The following is a 14,866-nucleotide window of genomic DNA, read 5'->3' as shown; positions in this document are numbered from 1 at the left end:
GTAGATTTACACCCCGCATTGCCACAAACTAAGTGGCAATGTGGGGTTTACAGAAGTCCTTAGGCTATGTCTACACTACATACTATGAATCTCAGCTTGCATAGACATACCCATACTAGCTCTCATGTGAGCTAAAGTGCTAAAAATAGTAGTATGGCTGTGGTAGCATGGACAATGGAAGCCATGGTAGCAGGAGCTAGCCGCCCTGAGTATATACCCTCCTGAACCCCATGGGTAGGTACTCGGGGCAGCCAGTCCATTCCACTGCTGCCCAGGCTACCACAGCTACCCTATTTGTAGTGTTCTGGCTCAGATGAGAGCTATCATGAGTATGTCTACACAAGCTGGGAATCACACCACTAGCTCGTAGTATAGACATAGCCTTAGTGTGGACATGGGTCAAACCTGCAGTGATTCTTAAACTGATACAGCATGGCTAGTGAGGACACAGAGGCAGTTCAGTACAGTCAGTGTAATTACAACAGGTTCAGTTCCCTGAAGTAGACCTGGCCCTGCTCCAAGGACCTTCACATTCTTAAGGAATTGTTGAAAAATGAGCTTGGACAGACTCCAGTGCCGCCTTCCGTAGCTGGACTGGCTCTGCAAGGCTTACAGGAATAAAAAGCAATACAAACATATTGTCACCAAGGCTTTATCTACATTTGGGAAATTTCCCCCAAAATTCAATCTGGGTTTTAAAACCGATTGGAACTGCACTGGTTCCAGAAGGCAAGGCCATTTTTATAGCCTGCTTTCTGAGGGTTTCACTAATTTGAAGAATAATTCCACCTATGGTAGCCTCGTCTATGCTGCAGCTCCAGCCATTTTTGAAACAGTTTTAATATTCAGGTAGATTTCTCCACTGTAGACTAGTCTGAAATCCAGCAGATCTGACTTTAAATACACAGAAGGAAAGTTTGTGAAAGTAGAAATGTGCCATTTTTATAGAGGAACTTTTCTAACCAGAGCAGAATATTATTTATACTTATAGCACTTTCCATGCTGCAGTGAGATTTGTAAGGAATTTAAAATAAAAATGGGTTTTTTACTCTTTTAAGGTCTGAAGAAGCAGTTGGAAATCAAACCAACTTCTCTGGTGCTTGTTCTCTTGCAGGATGTGTCTGGTACGAATGAAACAGGAGGGTCGAGCTGGAAAATACATGTGTCGCTATATAGTTCATTCTATGTGGGAAGACGTTGAACAGCGTGGTAAGGTGATGGGGGTAAGTCATCTTTGTCTGGTGTTGACTTTCTTGATTATTTTGATGACACAAACCATTTAATGTCTTGTGACCTGGCACATATTAGAACAGTGGCTGTGAGATTAAGGTGGAGCAAGACTTGGTCTGACTGGTTTTAGCTGGGATTTCAGTATTCCGTGTACCCAGGACAGTGGATGGGAGCAGGGAGAGAGGACAGAGTTTCTATATAATGCTATAACTAACCACAAGTACAATCTACAGTTTGGACTCTCTGCATACTGGTCCTGATCTCAGAAGGGAGCTTATAAAGGAACAAAAGCTTCAAGGGCAGTTCAATCACAAGTTAAGGGCTTAATGCAGGAAGCACTGAGTGAGGTCTTTGGCCGGTACTATGCAGAAGGTCACCCAAGGTAATCACAATGGTCCCTTCTGGCCTTAAAGTTTTTGAATTAGAGTGTGCCACTCCATACCAGCATTGGCCTGCGCCTCAGAGAGTGCAATTCATGGGGCAGCAGCACTAGGAGATGACCTTCACAAACCTTGAAGTATAGTGACCTCTGCAGAGCCGATGGAAATGAATGTCCTCATCTTCACAGGACTCCAGTACTTCTGCAGGGCAACGGTTGGATGGGGAGGCAATGTTATTGTGACTTGTATTGGGAAAAGAGGGAACTGCGATTATGCTATTGTTGGGGGAAAAAAGGGATTGTTCAGGATTAAAGTAAAAAGAACAAATAGAAAACCCGGACGGGTTAATATACCAGTTGGCCTATATGGCCCCAGTTACTAAAGAAACAAGAGTCCAAGGCAGGGTCAGCTAGGGATCTGGTTCAAGTAACATTCAAAAGAGGGAATATTAACCATAGGTTAGAAGTAATCTTGTCTCCTTTCCCCCGCACTCCCTTTTGTTTCTAAATTGCACTAATTGTATTGTGAGCTCTTTGGGCAGCCCTCTCTTCTGTATGTGCAATGGGTCCACAACACTTGCAGGTACAGTAACTTCTCACTTAAAGTCGTCCTGGTTAACGTTGTTTCGTTGTTATGTTGCTGATCAATTAGGGAACATGCTCGTTTAAAGTTGTGCAATGCTCCCTTCTAACGTTGTTTGGCAGCCGCCTGCTTTGTCCACTGCTTGCAGGAAGAGCAGCCCATTGCAGCTAGCTGGTGGGGGCTTGGAACCAGGGTGGACCGGCAGCCCCCTATCAGCTCCCCGCTCCCCTAAGTTCCTTGTGCAGCAGCTGCCCAGCAGGCTAGCAATTGCAGCTGTCCCTCCCCTCACTGCCATGTGCTGCTCCTGCCCTCTGCCTTGGAGATGCTCCCAGAGACTCCTGCTTGCTGTGCAGGGGGGAGGAGAGGAAGAGGGGGGCAAATATCAGGGTGTCCCCCTCCCCCCCTGCTCCTGCACCCCGCTTACCCCATCTTCCATAGAGCAGGGGGGACACACGACAGGACTGAAGGAGTTTGCTGGCAGCAGCTGTGGTCTCAGCAAGCTGATCTAATTAACAAGGCAGTGTACTTAAAGGGGAAATGCGCATCTCTCTCTCTCACACACACGGTGTGTGTCTCTGTCTCTGTCTGTGATGCTCTCTCCCCTCCCTCCATTCCTGCTGCCTTGTAGAGTGAGAGAGTTAACCCTTGAGGGCTCAGCCAATTGCTAATTCATCATTTAGCAGTAAGGCATTCCCTGGGAAATATCCCACCCTCTAACTCCTCCACCTCAACCAAGCTTCACAATCATCATCACTGTGTACCAGTATTAAATTGTTTGTTTAAAACTTGTACTGTGTGTGTGTGTGTGTGTGTGTGTGTGTGTGTGTATATATATATATATATATATATATATATATATATATATATATATATATAGTCTTTTGTCTGGTGAAAAAAAATTCCCTGGACACTAACCCCCTCATTTACATTAATTCTTATGGGGAAATTGGATTCGCTTAACATCGTTTCACTTAAAGTCGCATTTTTCAGGAACATAACTGCAACGTTAAGTGAGGAGTTACTGTACTGCTAATGATATTGGTTGCTTCAGTATGCAAGGGAGTGTCTCTCTATTAGGTGTACACTCTTCTCTTTTCATTGCTCAGAGAGTCCTAGGAAGTGTTGATTCTGGGAGATTTCAGTTGCTCCCTCAGTGACAACTGTTCTTTTTTTTTTTTCTTTTTAAAGTTGCCTAAAACGTTGAGAACTCTGCTGTCCAGGTGCTTTACCCAGTTAGTTACAGAAAGTGCACGCAAGGCAGTCCCCTGTTGGAGCTAGTCTTTGGAACAGATCTGAATTTAGGGGTTTCTCTGTCTCCTGTAAATCAGGCTATCCTCATTGCCTTCAAAGCCTTCAGACTTTCCTTGAAGACTTAAAAAGAATCTTCAGAAATCAGTCTTGTCTAATCAGGGACTGCACACACTAAAATGTATTCAGTGTGGTTACTGCATGATGTCAGTACCAACCAGAGTTAAAGTTGTGTCTGTGACCTAACTGTATGTTTCCATACCTCAGCATGTTTAGATTTCTTTTAAGTTTAACCTTAATTCTGAATTTCCTAGGTTTATATCGCTTGGTTTGCGATAATGACAGCATCCCTATAATGTATTTGCCCCTAACTTACTTAAATGTGTTCTCAACTGTAACTCCATTTTAACATAGCTTTTGTCTGGGAACAGCAAATATTTAAAGACAAAGCTTGTATGTATCTACAGGCTTGATCCCACAGACTGCTCCTTTAAGAACATAAGAAGGGCCATACTGGGTCAGACCAAAGGTCCATCTAGCCAACAGTGGCCAATGCCAGGTGCCCCAGAGGGAATGAACAGAACAGGTAATCATCAAGTGATCCATCCCCTGTTGCCCATTCCCAGCTTCTGGCAAACAGAGGCTAGGGATACCATCCCTGTTCATCCTGGCTAATAGCCATTGATGGACCTATCCTCCATGAACTTATCTAGTTCTTTTTAGAACCCTGTTATAGTCTTGGCCTCCACAACATCCTTTTGCAAGGAGTTCCAGAGGTTGACTGCATTGTGTGAAAAAATGCTTCCTTTGTTTATTTTAAATCCAATGCCTATTAATTTCCTTTGGTGACCCCTAGTTCTTGTATTATGAGAAGGAGTAAATAATACTTCCTTATTTACTTTCTCCACACCAGTCATGATTTTATAGACCTCTATCATAACCCCCCTTAGTCGTCTCTTTTCCAAGCTGAAAAGTCCCAGTCTTATTAATCTCTCCTCATATGGCAGCCGTTACATACCCCTAATAATTTACTTTCTCCATTCTGAAAACTGACCATTTATTCCTACCCTTTGTTTCCTATCTTTTAACCAGTTACCAATCCATGAGAGGACTTTCCTCTTATCCCACAACAGCTTACTTTGCTTAAGAGCCTTTGGTGAGGGACCTTGTCAAAGGCTTTTGGAAAATCTAAGTACACTATATCCACTGGATCCCCCTTGTCCACATGCTTGTTGACCCCCCCCGCCCCACACACACACACACAAAGAAGTGTAGTAGATTGATGAGGCATGATTTCCCTTTACAAAAACCATGTTGACTCTTCCCCAACAAATTATGTTCATTTATGTGTCTGACGATTTTGTTCTTTAGCAGGCTTCCTGCTTCTGATGTACTTAACATTTTTTTGCTATTACTTTTTGAAGTTCTTCAAATTCTTTTTTGGCCTTCCTAATTATATTTTTACACTTCATTTGCCAGAGTTTATGCTCCTTTCTATTTTTCTCACTAGGATTTAACTTCCACTTTTTAAAGGATGCCTTTTTGCCTCTCACTGCTCCTTTTACTTTGTTGTTTAGCCACAGTGGCACTTTTTTGGTTCTTTTACTATGTTTTTTTAATTTGGGGAATACATTTAAGTTGAGCCTCTATTATGGTGTCTCTTAAAAGTTTCCATGCAGCTTGCAGGGATTTCACTTTTTGCGCTGTACCTTTTAATTTCAGTAAGTATTGTTTGTTAGACGTGTGGTGAAATATAGATGTTTCCAAGATCTTAGGATTTCTTTTGCTCCTATTCATTGCTTCATTTGGGCATGTACCTCATCTTAGATGATCTTGTCAATTTATCCCCTCCTCTCGGCCTGTGTTGCCAGCCTAATACACCGTTTTACCCCACTCCCACAGTTGACTATGTGATTTCTTACATCAACTGCTAAACATGGACCTCCACCTCTGAGTTGATCTTTCCCTTAGGATTCAGTTCTGCTGCAACACCGACAAGAAATTTGATAAACAATGGCTAGAAGAGGGGCAGCTGGGACAGTCCTTAGTACTTTGTCCTCTGCTACACACATGCATATGTATAATTGTGCTCAAGTCTTCATTAAAGTGAGCTTTGTGGAATGATCTGCCTTCTGCTTATCACCCAGGCACTACGTTCAACCAGTTAGCTGATCCAAAATGGACACCCAGATCTTGTCTCTCCAGTAGTCCGGTCCTTCTCTAATTAATCTACATCCTGCCTTTGAGAGATAAGGCTATGTCTACACTACAGCTTATGTTGGCGTAACTCATGTCGCTCAGGGTTGTGAATAAACCACCCTCTGTGCAACATAAATTACATCAACCTGAGCGCTTGTGTGGACAGTGGTATGTCAGTGGGAGAGCTTCTCCCACCGACATAGCTTCTGCCCTTCATGGAGGTGGTTTTATTATGCCGACAGTAGAGCTCTCTTCTATCGGCATATAGAGTCTTCATCAGATGTGCTGCAGCAGTGCAGCTGCGCCGCTGCAGTGCTGTACGTGTAGCTATGCCCTTAGATGACAGTAGCAGATGCAGAGAGAAGAAGGGGACGTTAATGTTCCTCTGTGGCAGGTACATTCTGCCGTTTTTGCCACCTGGGTGAGAGGGCAGTGGGGGAAAGGATGGAGCTCTTTCTCGTCTTGTCACACATCTCTTCAAAGGCTCTGTGGAGGAACTCTCTAAAGTAAGGATAGAGGGGTTCAGAGGGTTTCTGTCCCCACTTACGATGGTGCATGTTCTGGTCTAAACCTTTACCTTGATTTCCCAGGAGTTTGAGGTTTCTAACTTGGAGCCATTGCAACAGCTGAGAATAGCCAGAGCCCAGTGGTACAGTAGCCATGTCCCTTCCCCTCCAACAATGCTCCTGAAACCCTCCAATGCTGTGAGAGAGTGATACAGAGCTGTTACACCAGCTCTGTGGCACCCAGGTAATTCTCCTCCATCAGCAATGTTCTTCAATGGCCTGATTTGCTGTTTTTATGACCCTTTCATTCTGCCAGAGCAGGGTAAAGAGGCCATTGTTTTCCAGGTGGAATCCGAGGTTTTCTTCACCAGCCTCCATAAGGCAGTTCTTTCATTGGTGGTACTCACTGTGGGATTGGAAGTCAGGGTTGCCTCTTGGGGATCTTCATTAGCAGGTAGTCATTTTTAAAGTCTGGGAGCCATAGTTCACTCTCAACCTAATCAAGCCATCTGAATCAGGCAGGAAAAAATTTCACAGTAAATCTGAATTTGCGAGCAATAAGATTTTTTTCTCCTGGTCTCGTGGAAACAGCCATAGGGCCAATCAGTTCTGGTCTTCACAGACAACTCAGTAAGTTGTGTACATAAACATACGTGGAAGCACCAAGAGTAAGACAGTGGCTCAAATAGTAATATCCCCAAGATTGGCAGAACCACACCAGCTAAGTGAGTTAGTGGTGGTCTGTCTCCAGGCAGACTGGCTCTGTCATCAGATCCTCCTCCTTAGAGACTGGTGATTGGATATGGGGAAGTTCAAGGCAGTTAACTCAAAATGAGGGATTCCCTCTGTAGACTACTTTGCTACAACAGAGAAATCCAAGCTTCACAGGTTTTGTACCAGGTTCAGAGGTTTTCCAGATTCTGGCCTGGGCATCGGATTCATTCTATTGGGGAAGACCCAATGTGCTTTCCTCCTACTAGCTCTCTAGGGACTAGCTCTGTTGATCATGGTATTTGAAACTTCTGATGTTAACATTTGGAGAACACGGTTCCTGCTTGACATTTTTCAGATCATCTTGCATAGGGTCAAATTTATCTCAGTATCTGAGTCAAATTACATCTGAAAGCATGGTTCATGAAAAATGTCCCTTAGATATTAGGGATTCTTAAATATGGACATTGGTCTGAACTCCCATAAGCCTGTTATCTCTAATCCATATTCTCATCCTTAGAGCTTTTTCTGTAAAAACGCCCTTGCAGGGCATGCAAGATTGGTCTTGTTCTGTTTCCCAAGTTCTGGAGTTCCTCCGGGAGGAAGTGGAGAATGAAATCAGTCTTGAGAAACCACAAGGACCAAGTTTTGACCTTAGAGACTATTGGAGGAGATGCTGAAAATTCTTTTATTGGATTGCACGGCTTAATTCCAAGATGCTGTCCAGCCAAAGCAAATCTCCTGGTCAGGCCTGAGTCAATTGTCTTGTCCTAGATTGTTTAATCTACTCTTTCTATCAGCTTTCGCTTTCCCTTTTCGAGCTTTTACGTTCTGTTAGCTTTTTCTGAGTGTCATTGGAAGCCACCAAAAATATAATTATCATGGCAGCCCTCCTCGTTAAATATTCCTTTCTGATTTCTGAGTAACTACTTCCAATGTGAATTTCAGATTCTGGCCTTTTTGTCCTGCCTTATTTCAGATAAAGGGAAGATCACAGCATGCTTTTAGGTCCCTGAAGTATCTCATGCACTGTTCCCAGGAGGTTAAGAAGTTTAGTTTGTCATGGTCTAGACATCTGAGAAAGGTCTAGAGGGTCAGCTTTTCACTCTCAAACAGATGGATTTATTCCTGTACTAAGGAGGCATAAATGGTGGGAGGGTCTCCACTACCTCTTGCGAATTAAAGCTCATTCCATGAGAGAGTACGGTTTCCTGGGCCAAAAGAGAATCTGCATCTGTATGAAATTTGCTAGTCCACCTTTGTTCAGCCCTGAAGAGAAAAGGAAACTATGTTTCTGTCTTAAAAACTGGATTTCTGCAAGGGAATCCACCCGTCTGAACTTCCACTGGGTTGCGTAAAGAGTTCAGTAATTTATAGCTGTTAAGGTAGATTTTGTGTGCAGTGTTGTTGTAGCTGTGTCAGTCCCAGGATATTAGAGAGACAAAGTGGATGAGGTAATGTCTTTTACTGGACCAACTTCTGTTAGTGAGAGAGACAACCTTTGAAGCTACATGGAGCTCTTCTTCAGGTCTGGAACATATTCAGAGGGTATGTCTACACTGCCATTAGACACCCTAAGCTGCCTGTGCTAGCTGTCTCGGGCTAAGGGGCTGTTTAATTATGGTATAGACATTCGGGCTGGGGCTGCAGCCTGAGTTTTGGGACCCTATCAGAGGCTCCAGATAGTTTAGCATAAGTGGTTAGTATATATTCTATGGGACAATTCAAGGTAAAGTGGTCATTAACAGCCTGGCAGTCATAGGACAAAAATGGGGGGTTAGTGGGTTACAGATTGTTGTAATAAGCCAGTGTCTTTATTAAAACCATATCAAAGTTATAAATTTAAGCTCCCAGATAGTTGTTGTTGTGGCATTTAGTGCACTGGATGAGGTACAGCACATGTTGTGATAGGCATGAGTAGGACCCATGGATCTTGAAAGGTGTATTGTGCGGGGTGTTGATCATACAACAATCTGTAACCCACTAACCCCCCTTTTTGTCCTATGACTATAGGGCAGTGGTTCCCAAACTTGTTCTGCCGCTTGTGCAGGGAAAACCCCTGGCGGGCCAGGCTGCTTTGTTTACCTGCCACGTCTGCAGGTTCGGCCGATCACGGCTCCCAGTGGCCGCGGTTCGCTGCTCCAGGCCAATGGGAGCTGCTGGAAGCAGCGCGGGCCGAGGGACTTACTGGCTGCCGCTTCCAGCAGCTCCCATTGGCCTGGAGCAGCGAACCGCGGCCACTGGGAGCCGCAATCGGCCGAAGAACTGCAGACGCGGCAGGTAAACAAACCAGCCCGGTCTGCATGGGACTTTCTGTGCACAAGCGGCGGAACAAGTTTGGGAACCATTGCTATAGGGTGTTAATGGGCCACTTCACCTTGAACAGTAAGAGCAGTAGGACAAGGGAACAGACTGCCTGGGGAGGTTGTGGAAGCTCCTTCACTGGAGGTTTTCAAAAGGAGGCTGGAGAGCATCTGTCTGGGATGGTTTACACAACAAATCCTGCATCTTGGCAGGGGTGAGACTAGATGATCCTTGCGGTCCCTTCTAGCCCGGTGGTTCTAATAGACCCGTAGAGTATGTACTAAATATCTGTTCGATCTTGCATTTAGCTGTGACCATTCTCAGTATCGTTTCCAGATCTCAAGAAGAGCTCTGTGTAGCTCAAAAGCTTGTGTCTCTCACCAATAGAAGTTGGACCAGTAAAATATATTACCTCATATACCTTGTCTCTCTAAGGTAGGTTTTGGTTGGTTAGAGAAGGCTAAGGAGAGCTGGGTACAAATTTCTGGAGTAGGTGATTGATGTAGCTACCTGACTGATAAGCAGAAAACAGATCAGTTCATTAATTTAATCTTGGACATTTTTAACTGTATTCTTCTGTTAAGAGGCTTTCGGGCATGTGCACTCATTAAAATATAAAAATCTTCCATTGGTCAGGTTATTTTTAAAAGGCAGTTTGTCTAAAATCAGTAAGAGAGAGGGTACGTTTTGAGAGAGGGATGTTCAGGGGTCCAACCCCCTTTCATGTATCATAACCTGTAGTTAATATAGCTGATGCAGAAAATGGACATTGTTTTATATTTCAGAATTGGCATCAGTGTATTTAGAATTTGCTGTCTGCTCTTAAAAATGCTAGATCATTGCTGTTAAATTAATACATGTTGCATTTTTACTACTAATTTATATCAGCTCCAACTCCAGTTTGACTTTGTATTATTTCATAAACTGATCTCTGAGATCTGAATCTCAGCTGCAAAGTTTTGGGACCCTGGAGCCTGGGCTCCTTCAGCACTCCAGAGTGTCAGCAAGAGTCAGGAATCAAAACATGACACAGCTGTAAAAACAGACAGAGAGCTTTTGGCCTCAGCAATTCTACTGGTGCAGGCAGTTTTCAGATATAAATTTTACTTCGCTGCTGCTAGTACTAATGAAGTCAGTTTCTTTTGGTGGGTTTGCAGCCAGGTGTGTCCAGTTCTGTGGCTAACCAGTGCTCTTTACTTAATTTTTCCACTTGTGACATTTCTACCAAACTTAAAAAACAAACATAAAAATTGGCTTGATGCAATGGCTCAAAGTGTTAATAGTAACATTAGGCTGGGTAAAAGACTTCCTTACGATCCTGCTCTGCCAGAGATCTCCATCTTGTGGCTTACAATGAACAAGTTTAAATTATCCAAACTGGCAGCTGCTCAATCAGTTTGTAAGGGGGAGCCAGAGTCAGTATTAGAAATTGCAACTGTTTTCTTCCTATCAGAGGACCTTGGCAACAAAGATATTAGATTAGCTTGCATATCATGTTTTGGTAAACCTAGCTTTAAAAAGCAAGACTGTGGTTTCTTGAGTGTATTCTCATACTCCTGAATCAGGGTGCAGTGGAGTTGATCATTTGGACTCCATACCATGGAACTTAGAAAAGGGGAGACTTCAGAAAATTCCTGCTCCTTATTCTTAGATCTTCCCTGGTAACATCAAGATTCACTACCATTACTCCACATAAATTGTACTCTATCTAAACACGTGTATCAGGGACTGATTTGAAATAAACATTCCAAATTCAAATAAGTTTCTTTTTAACAAGGGTGTTTCTGCTATGATGCAGGGATACTATGTGTCTGAAATGTACAAGATTTGCTTGTTCGGTACAAAATCCTTATTTGTAACAGTGCATGTTTTAAAAGTTGTAAGAGATGATAGGAACAGGAAGGGACTGTCCAGCCCAACATGGCAACCCTATCTAATTTATCTTAATCCCACCTTCTTGCTTTCCCACCAGACCACTCAAACCCCTACTTCTAGATGTCTTTTGAATTCGTTTATTGCCTCTGCCTTGCATAGCACAATACAGCCTTTGTTATGCTTTCAGCTAGAGCTATTTATACACAGTGGCCCATATTTGCTCTCAGTTACACTGGTGTGAATATAAAGTAACACCATTCAAATCATTGGCATCAGTGTAACAGAGCAGAATCTGGCTCAGAAACGTTGAGCACAGATTTCTGCCTTGTTCTGCCACTGTTAGAATCTGTTTTAAAAGGAAACAAATCCAGCCTTGTCCTACATTAGCCACATTCTGACTATTGGAAACCAGTTTGGGATTCATTTTGGGATTATTCACGTCATATATTACGGTTTCTTAAATTTGCAACAGTTCAGTTCCAAAAGAAGCTATTCCTCCTAGTGGAGGATAAAGATGCATGAGGTTCCCCAAGGAGTCAAGAAGCATGATCAGAATCAAGACAGGGAGAGCAGGCAGTATAGGAGTCAGGATGAGAAGTATATAATAGAAAACAAGTGTTTTATGGGAAGAGGGTGTGGATTGGGGCAGGAGGAAAGTGAGTGGCCCATGAATGGAAGTGCGTTGCATGGGAGGGAGTCTCATGTGAGATGAAGGAAGCTTATTGGGGAAGAGGACAGGAAGGTGGAGGTCTTGGGTGGATTGGGGTGGAAGGAACAGGAAAGTTAAGGTTTGTTCCAGACTCTTCATTTTAGTGAGGATGAAAAAGACTGATAAAATTTTTGTTTTGAGTTAGAGGATCATTTTCAGATGCTTATTGTATTTTTTGAAATGCTTGAATTTTCTAGGCTATTTTAAAGGGAAAGTTCCACCCTCTGCCCCCAGGAGATTTATAACTACAGTATTAAAAAATCACCTTATGACAATTTTGCAGTGTCATTTTATTCAGACCCTTTTAAAAACATACTAAGGCAATCAGAGGTATGACATTAATGTGTGTGATTCTTTGCTTTGAATAGTTTGGGCAAATGCTTATTAAAAGTTGCAGCAACATGTTTTGTGTGACTCCTTTTTAAGGTTTAAAAAGTAATGTTTTGAATGTCAAAAAAGAAACAAGGTGAAGAAGGGCTCTGTGTAGCTCAGAAGTTTGTCTCGTTCACCAACAGAAGTTGGTCCAATAAAAGATTCCACCTAGCCTGTCTTGTCTCTCTAATATCCTGTGACCAACATAGCTACAATACTACTGCAAAAAAAAGATGCATTAAGAATATTACAGACATAAGAGTTACAGTGGCACAATATTACTGATGACCTAAATTAGGATAATGGAGTGTTACAGTTCTTTTCCCATAGGAGTTATGACATGAGATGACTTCAAAAGATGCAAGTGCAACCCACACTAACATCAGGGGGATAGACCACATATAGAGTTTTGAGTGTGCTGCTGTTTCTGAGCTAATGGACCTAGTCCTCTAGTGGTGTTAGATACAAATGTCCTAGATTCAGTCCCTACAAACCTGTACTGGGATTTGAACTACTGTGGGATGAGCTTCCTTGGCAAGGAGGAATGTGTAACCCATGGTAATGAATTGTGTCTTTTCTGATGGCTGGACCATTTGCAGCAATGACTTGAGTTGGGTTGTCTGGATCTAAAAGCATGAGTCGCTGCTGCTTGAGCTGAAGCACAAGGGCCACTCATTCATAGGCTTTAGCAGAATTATAAACATCCAGCCATTACATCATATTAGCATGGGTTATACAATGTTTTCAGTAGAGGAGTAGGTTTGGGATGTTAGGCTCCCAAGATGTGCTGATGATTTAAGGGAAAGATGTCAGCAGAAGGTCATATGGGGGACAAGGGGGTGTGAGAAAGAGGGAGGACTTTCAAAAGGATTATGAGGGTGGCTCTTGCAGCACTATAGTTAAGACTGAGCAGAGCTTTGTGTTCAGAGCTGAATTTCCAAAGTACTCTAAAATCCACATTTATACTTGTATTGGCCCTCAAAATTGCTTACACCACTTGAAATCTTAGGGTAGAGTTAGTAGTGCAAGCGTAGGCTCATTTGGTCAATGGATTCTTGAGATATATCCCTCCTAAAATCACCCATCCGTAACCAAACCTGTCATTGTCAATGTGCTCAGCACAATTCCATATAGCAGCCCTACTCTTCCTGTCCAGTGGCCCCTTGCTTGTACTCTGTGCCTCCTTTACTAGGCTTTCTATTATTGTGCCTGGCATCAATATCAGAACTCATGGTTATCAGAAGAGGCCTTCCAGACAATTACCGGTAAATTGAAGGTCACAGCCCTCCAGCACAGCGATAAGCACACTTGTAATCAGCTAAGGTGAAAGTTCAATGCCCTTGCACTTCGCAATCACGAAGGCATATTACAGTATAACCAAGTGGTGGATAATGTTAAAATCGGTTTAGCCAGGGGAGATTTAAAGCTGGCATTCAGCGTGATCTGCAACCTCCGCAGTCAAGAGGTAGTAGCAACGAACAGCATCCTGAATGACAGCCAAGGCTGTCCATGTAAATTGGATGATGACATAGAATTGTAGGACTGGAAGGGACCTCAAGGGGTCACCTAGTCCTGTCCCCTGCACTCATGGCAGGACTAAGTATTATCTAAACCGTCCCTGACCCGTGTTTGTCTAACCTGCTCTCAAAAATCTCCAATGATGGAGATTCCACAACCTCCCTAGGCAATTTACTCCAGTGCTTAGCCATCCTCTCATGCTGGGTAGAACATTATCACAGTGCCCTGAACCACCCTCCAGTTGCTGCTTTCTCAGAGCTGGATGATTTGGCATCCACTGTGGTTTTGGACCCAGACACTTGTACTGACGCACCAAGGTTGGATGAAGTGAAGCGCACCATCTGCAAATTGAAAAATGGACAGGTAGCTGGTGCTGATGGCATCCCCTCAGAGCTGCTAAAATGTGCTATTGACCCTGTAGCGGAATCCCTTCAGGCCATCTTTCGCCTGGCATGGAGAACTGCAACCTTGGCAACCACCTGGAAGGACGGTATTTTGATCTCTCTTTATAAGGGCAAGGGACCATGCAGTAAATGTAAGAGCAACAGGCCAATCACCCTGTTATCCGTGCCAGGGAAGGTGTTTGCACATGTTCTGCTGGTGTGTTTGGAGCCCCTGCTGCATCAGAAGCATCGTACCCAACAGTCAGACCTTACGAGGAACAGGTCCACATTAGACGCTATTCTGGCCCTCCGCTTGTTTACGGAGATACACTGCAAGTTCAAGAAACCCCTGTACATAGTGTATGTTGATCTTAAGGCTGCGTTTGATTCCATTGACCAAGTCGCACTATGGAAGGCCTTAAAGGGCATAGATGTCCCAACCACTCTGCTGGACTTAATTAGCAAGCTGCATAATGGAACTATGCTAATTAATTGAATGGCAGCACCTTTTAAATCAGTATCTGGTGTCTTGACCCCTGTACTCTTTTGTTGGCCAATGGATTTCATAATGCAACATTCCGTCAGGTTCATAGGCATTTAGATCGGTGATCTCTTTCTCTCAGACCTTGACTATGCTGATGACGTTCTTCTAGTACAGAGGCTGATGACATTCTTCTAGTACAGAGTCCCAACAGGTTTCGTGAGGCAGTCCAGCAAATGGAGGAGGAGGAGCCAGCTAAGGTTGGCCTCCATGTTTCGTAGTCAAAGACAAATTTGCAAAATCTAGGATCAGGTCCACCCATGACCCAAATCTCTTTGAATAATGGAACTGTCGAAGCACTCTCCATT

General features: G+C 43.4%; 1 protein-coding gene across 2 annotated transcripts in view; it reads left to right on the top strand.

Annotated features, from left to right (window-relative positions):
- LOC112113964 (ubiquinol-cytochrome-c reductase complex assembly factor 1) overlaps positions 1-14,866 on the top strand; it is a 90,752-nt gene that overhangs the window by 45,490 nt on the left and 30,396 nt on the right. For both annotated transcript variants that reach the window (XM_024210448.1, XM_024210447.1), the window contains exon 7: positions 1,115-1,223. In XM_024210448.1, coding sequence (XP_024066216.1) covers positions 1,115-1,223 — 109 coding nt within the window. The remainder of the gene's footprint in view (positions 1-1,114; positions 1,224-14,866) is intronic.

Source organism: Terrapene carolina, unplaced genomic scaffold (genome assembly GCF_002925995.2).
Source record: "Terrapene carolina triunguis isolate 2854851 unplaced genomic scaffold, T_m_triunguis-2.0 Scaffold233, whole genome shotgun sequence".
Lineage (NCBI taxonomy): Eukaryota > Metazoa > Chordata > Testudines > Emydidae > Terrapene > Terrapene triunguis.
This window is presented reverse-complemented; position numbering and strand designations above follow the sequence as displayed.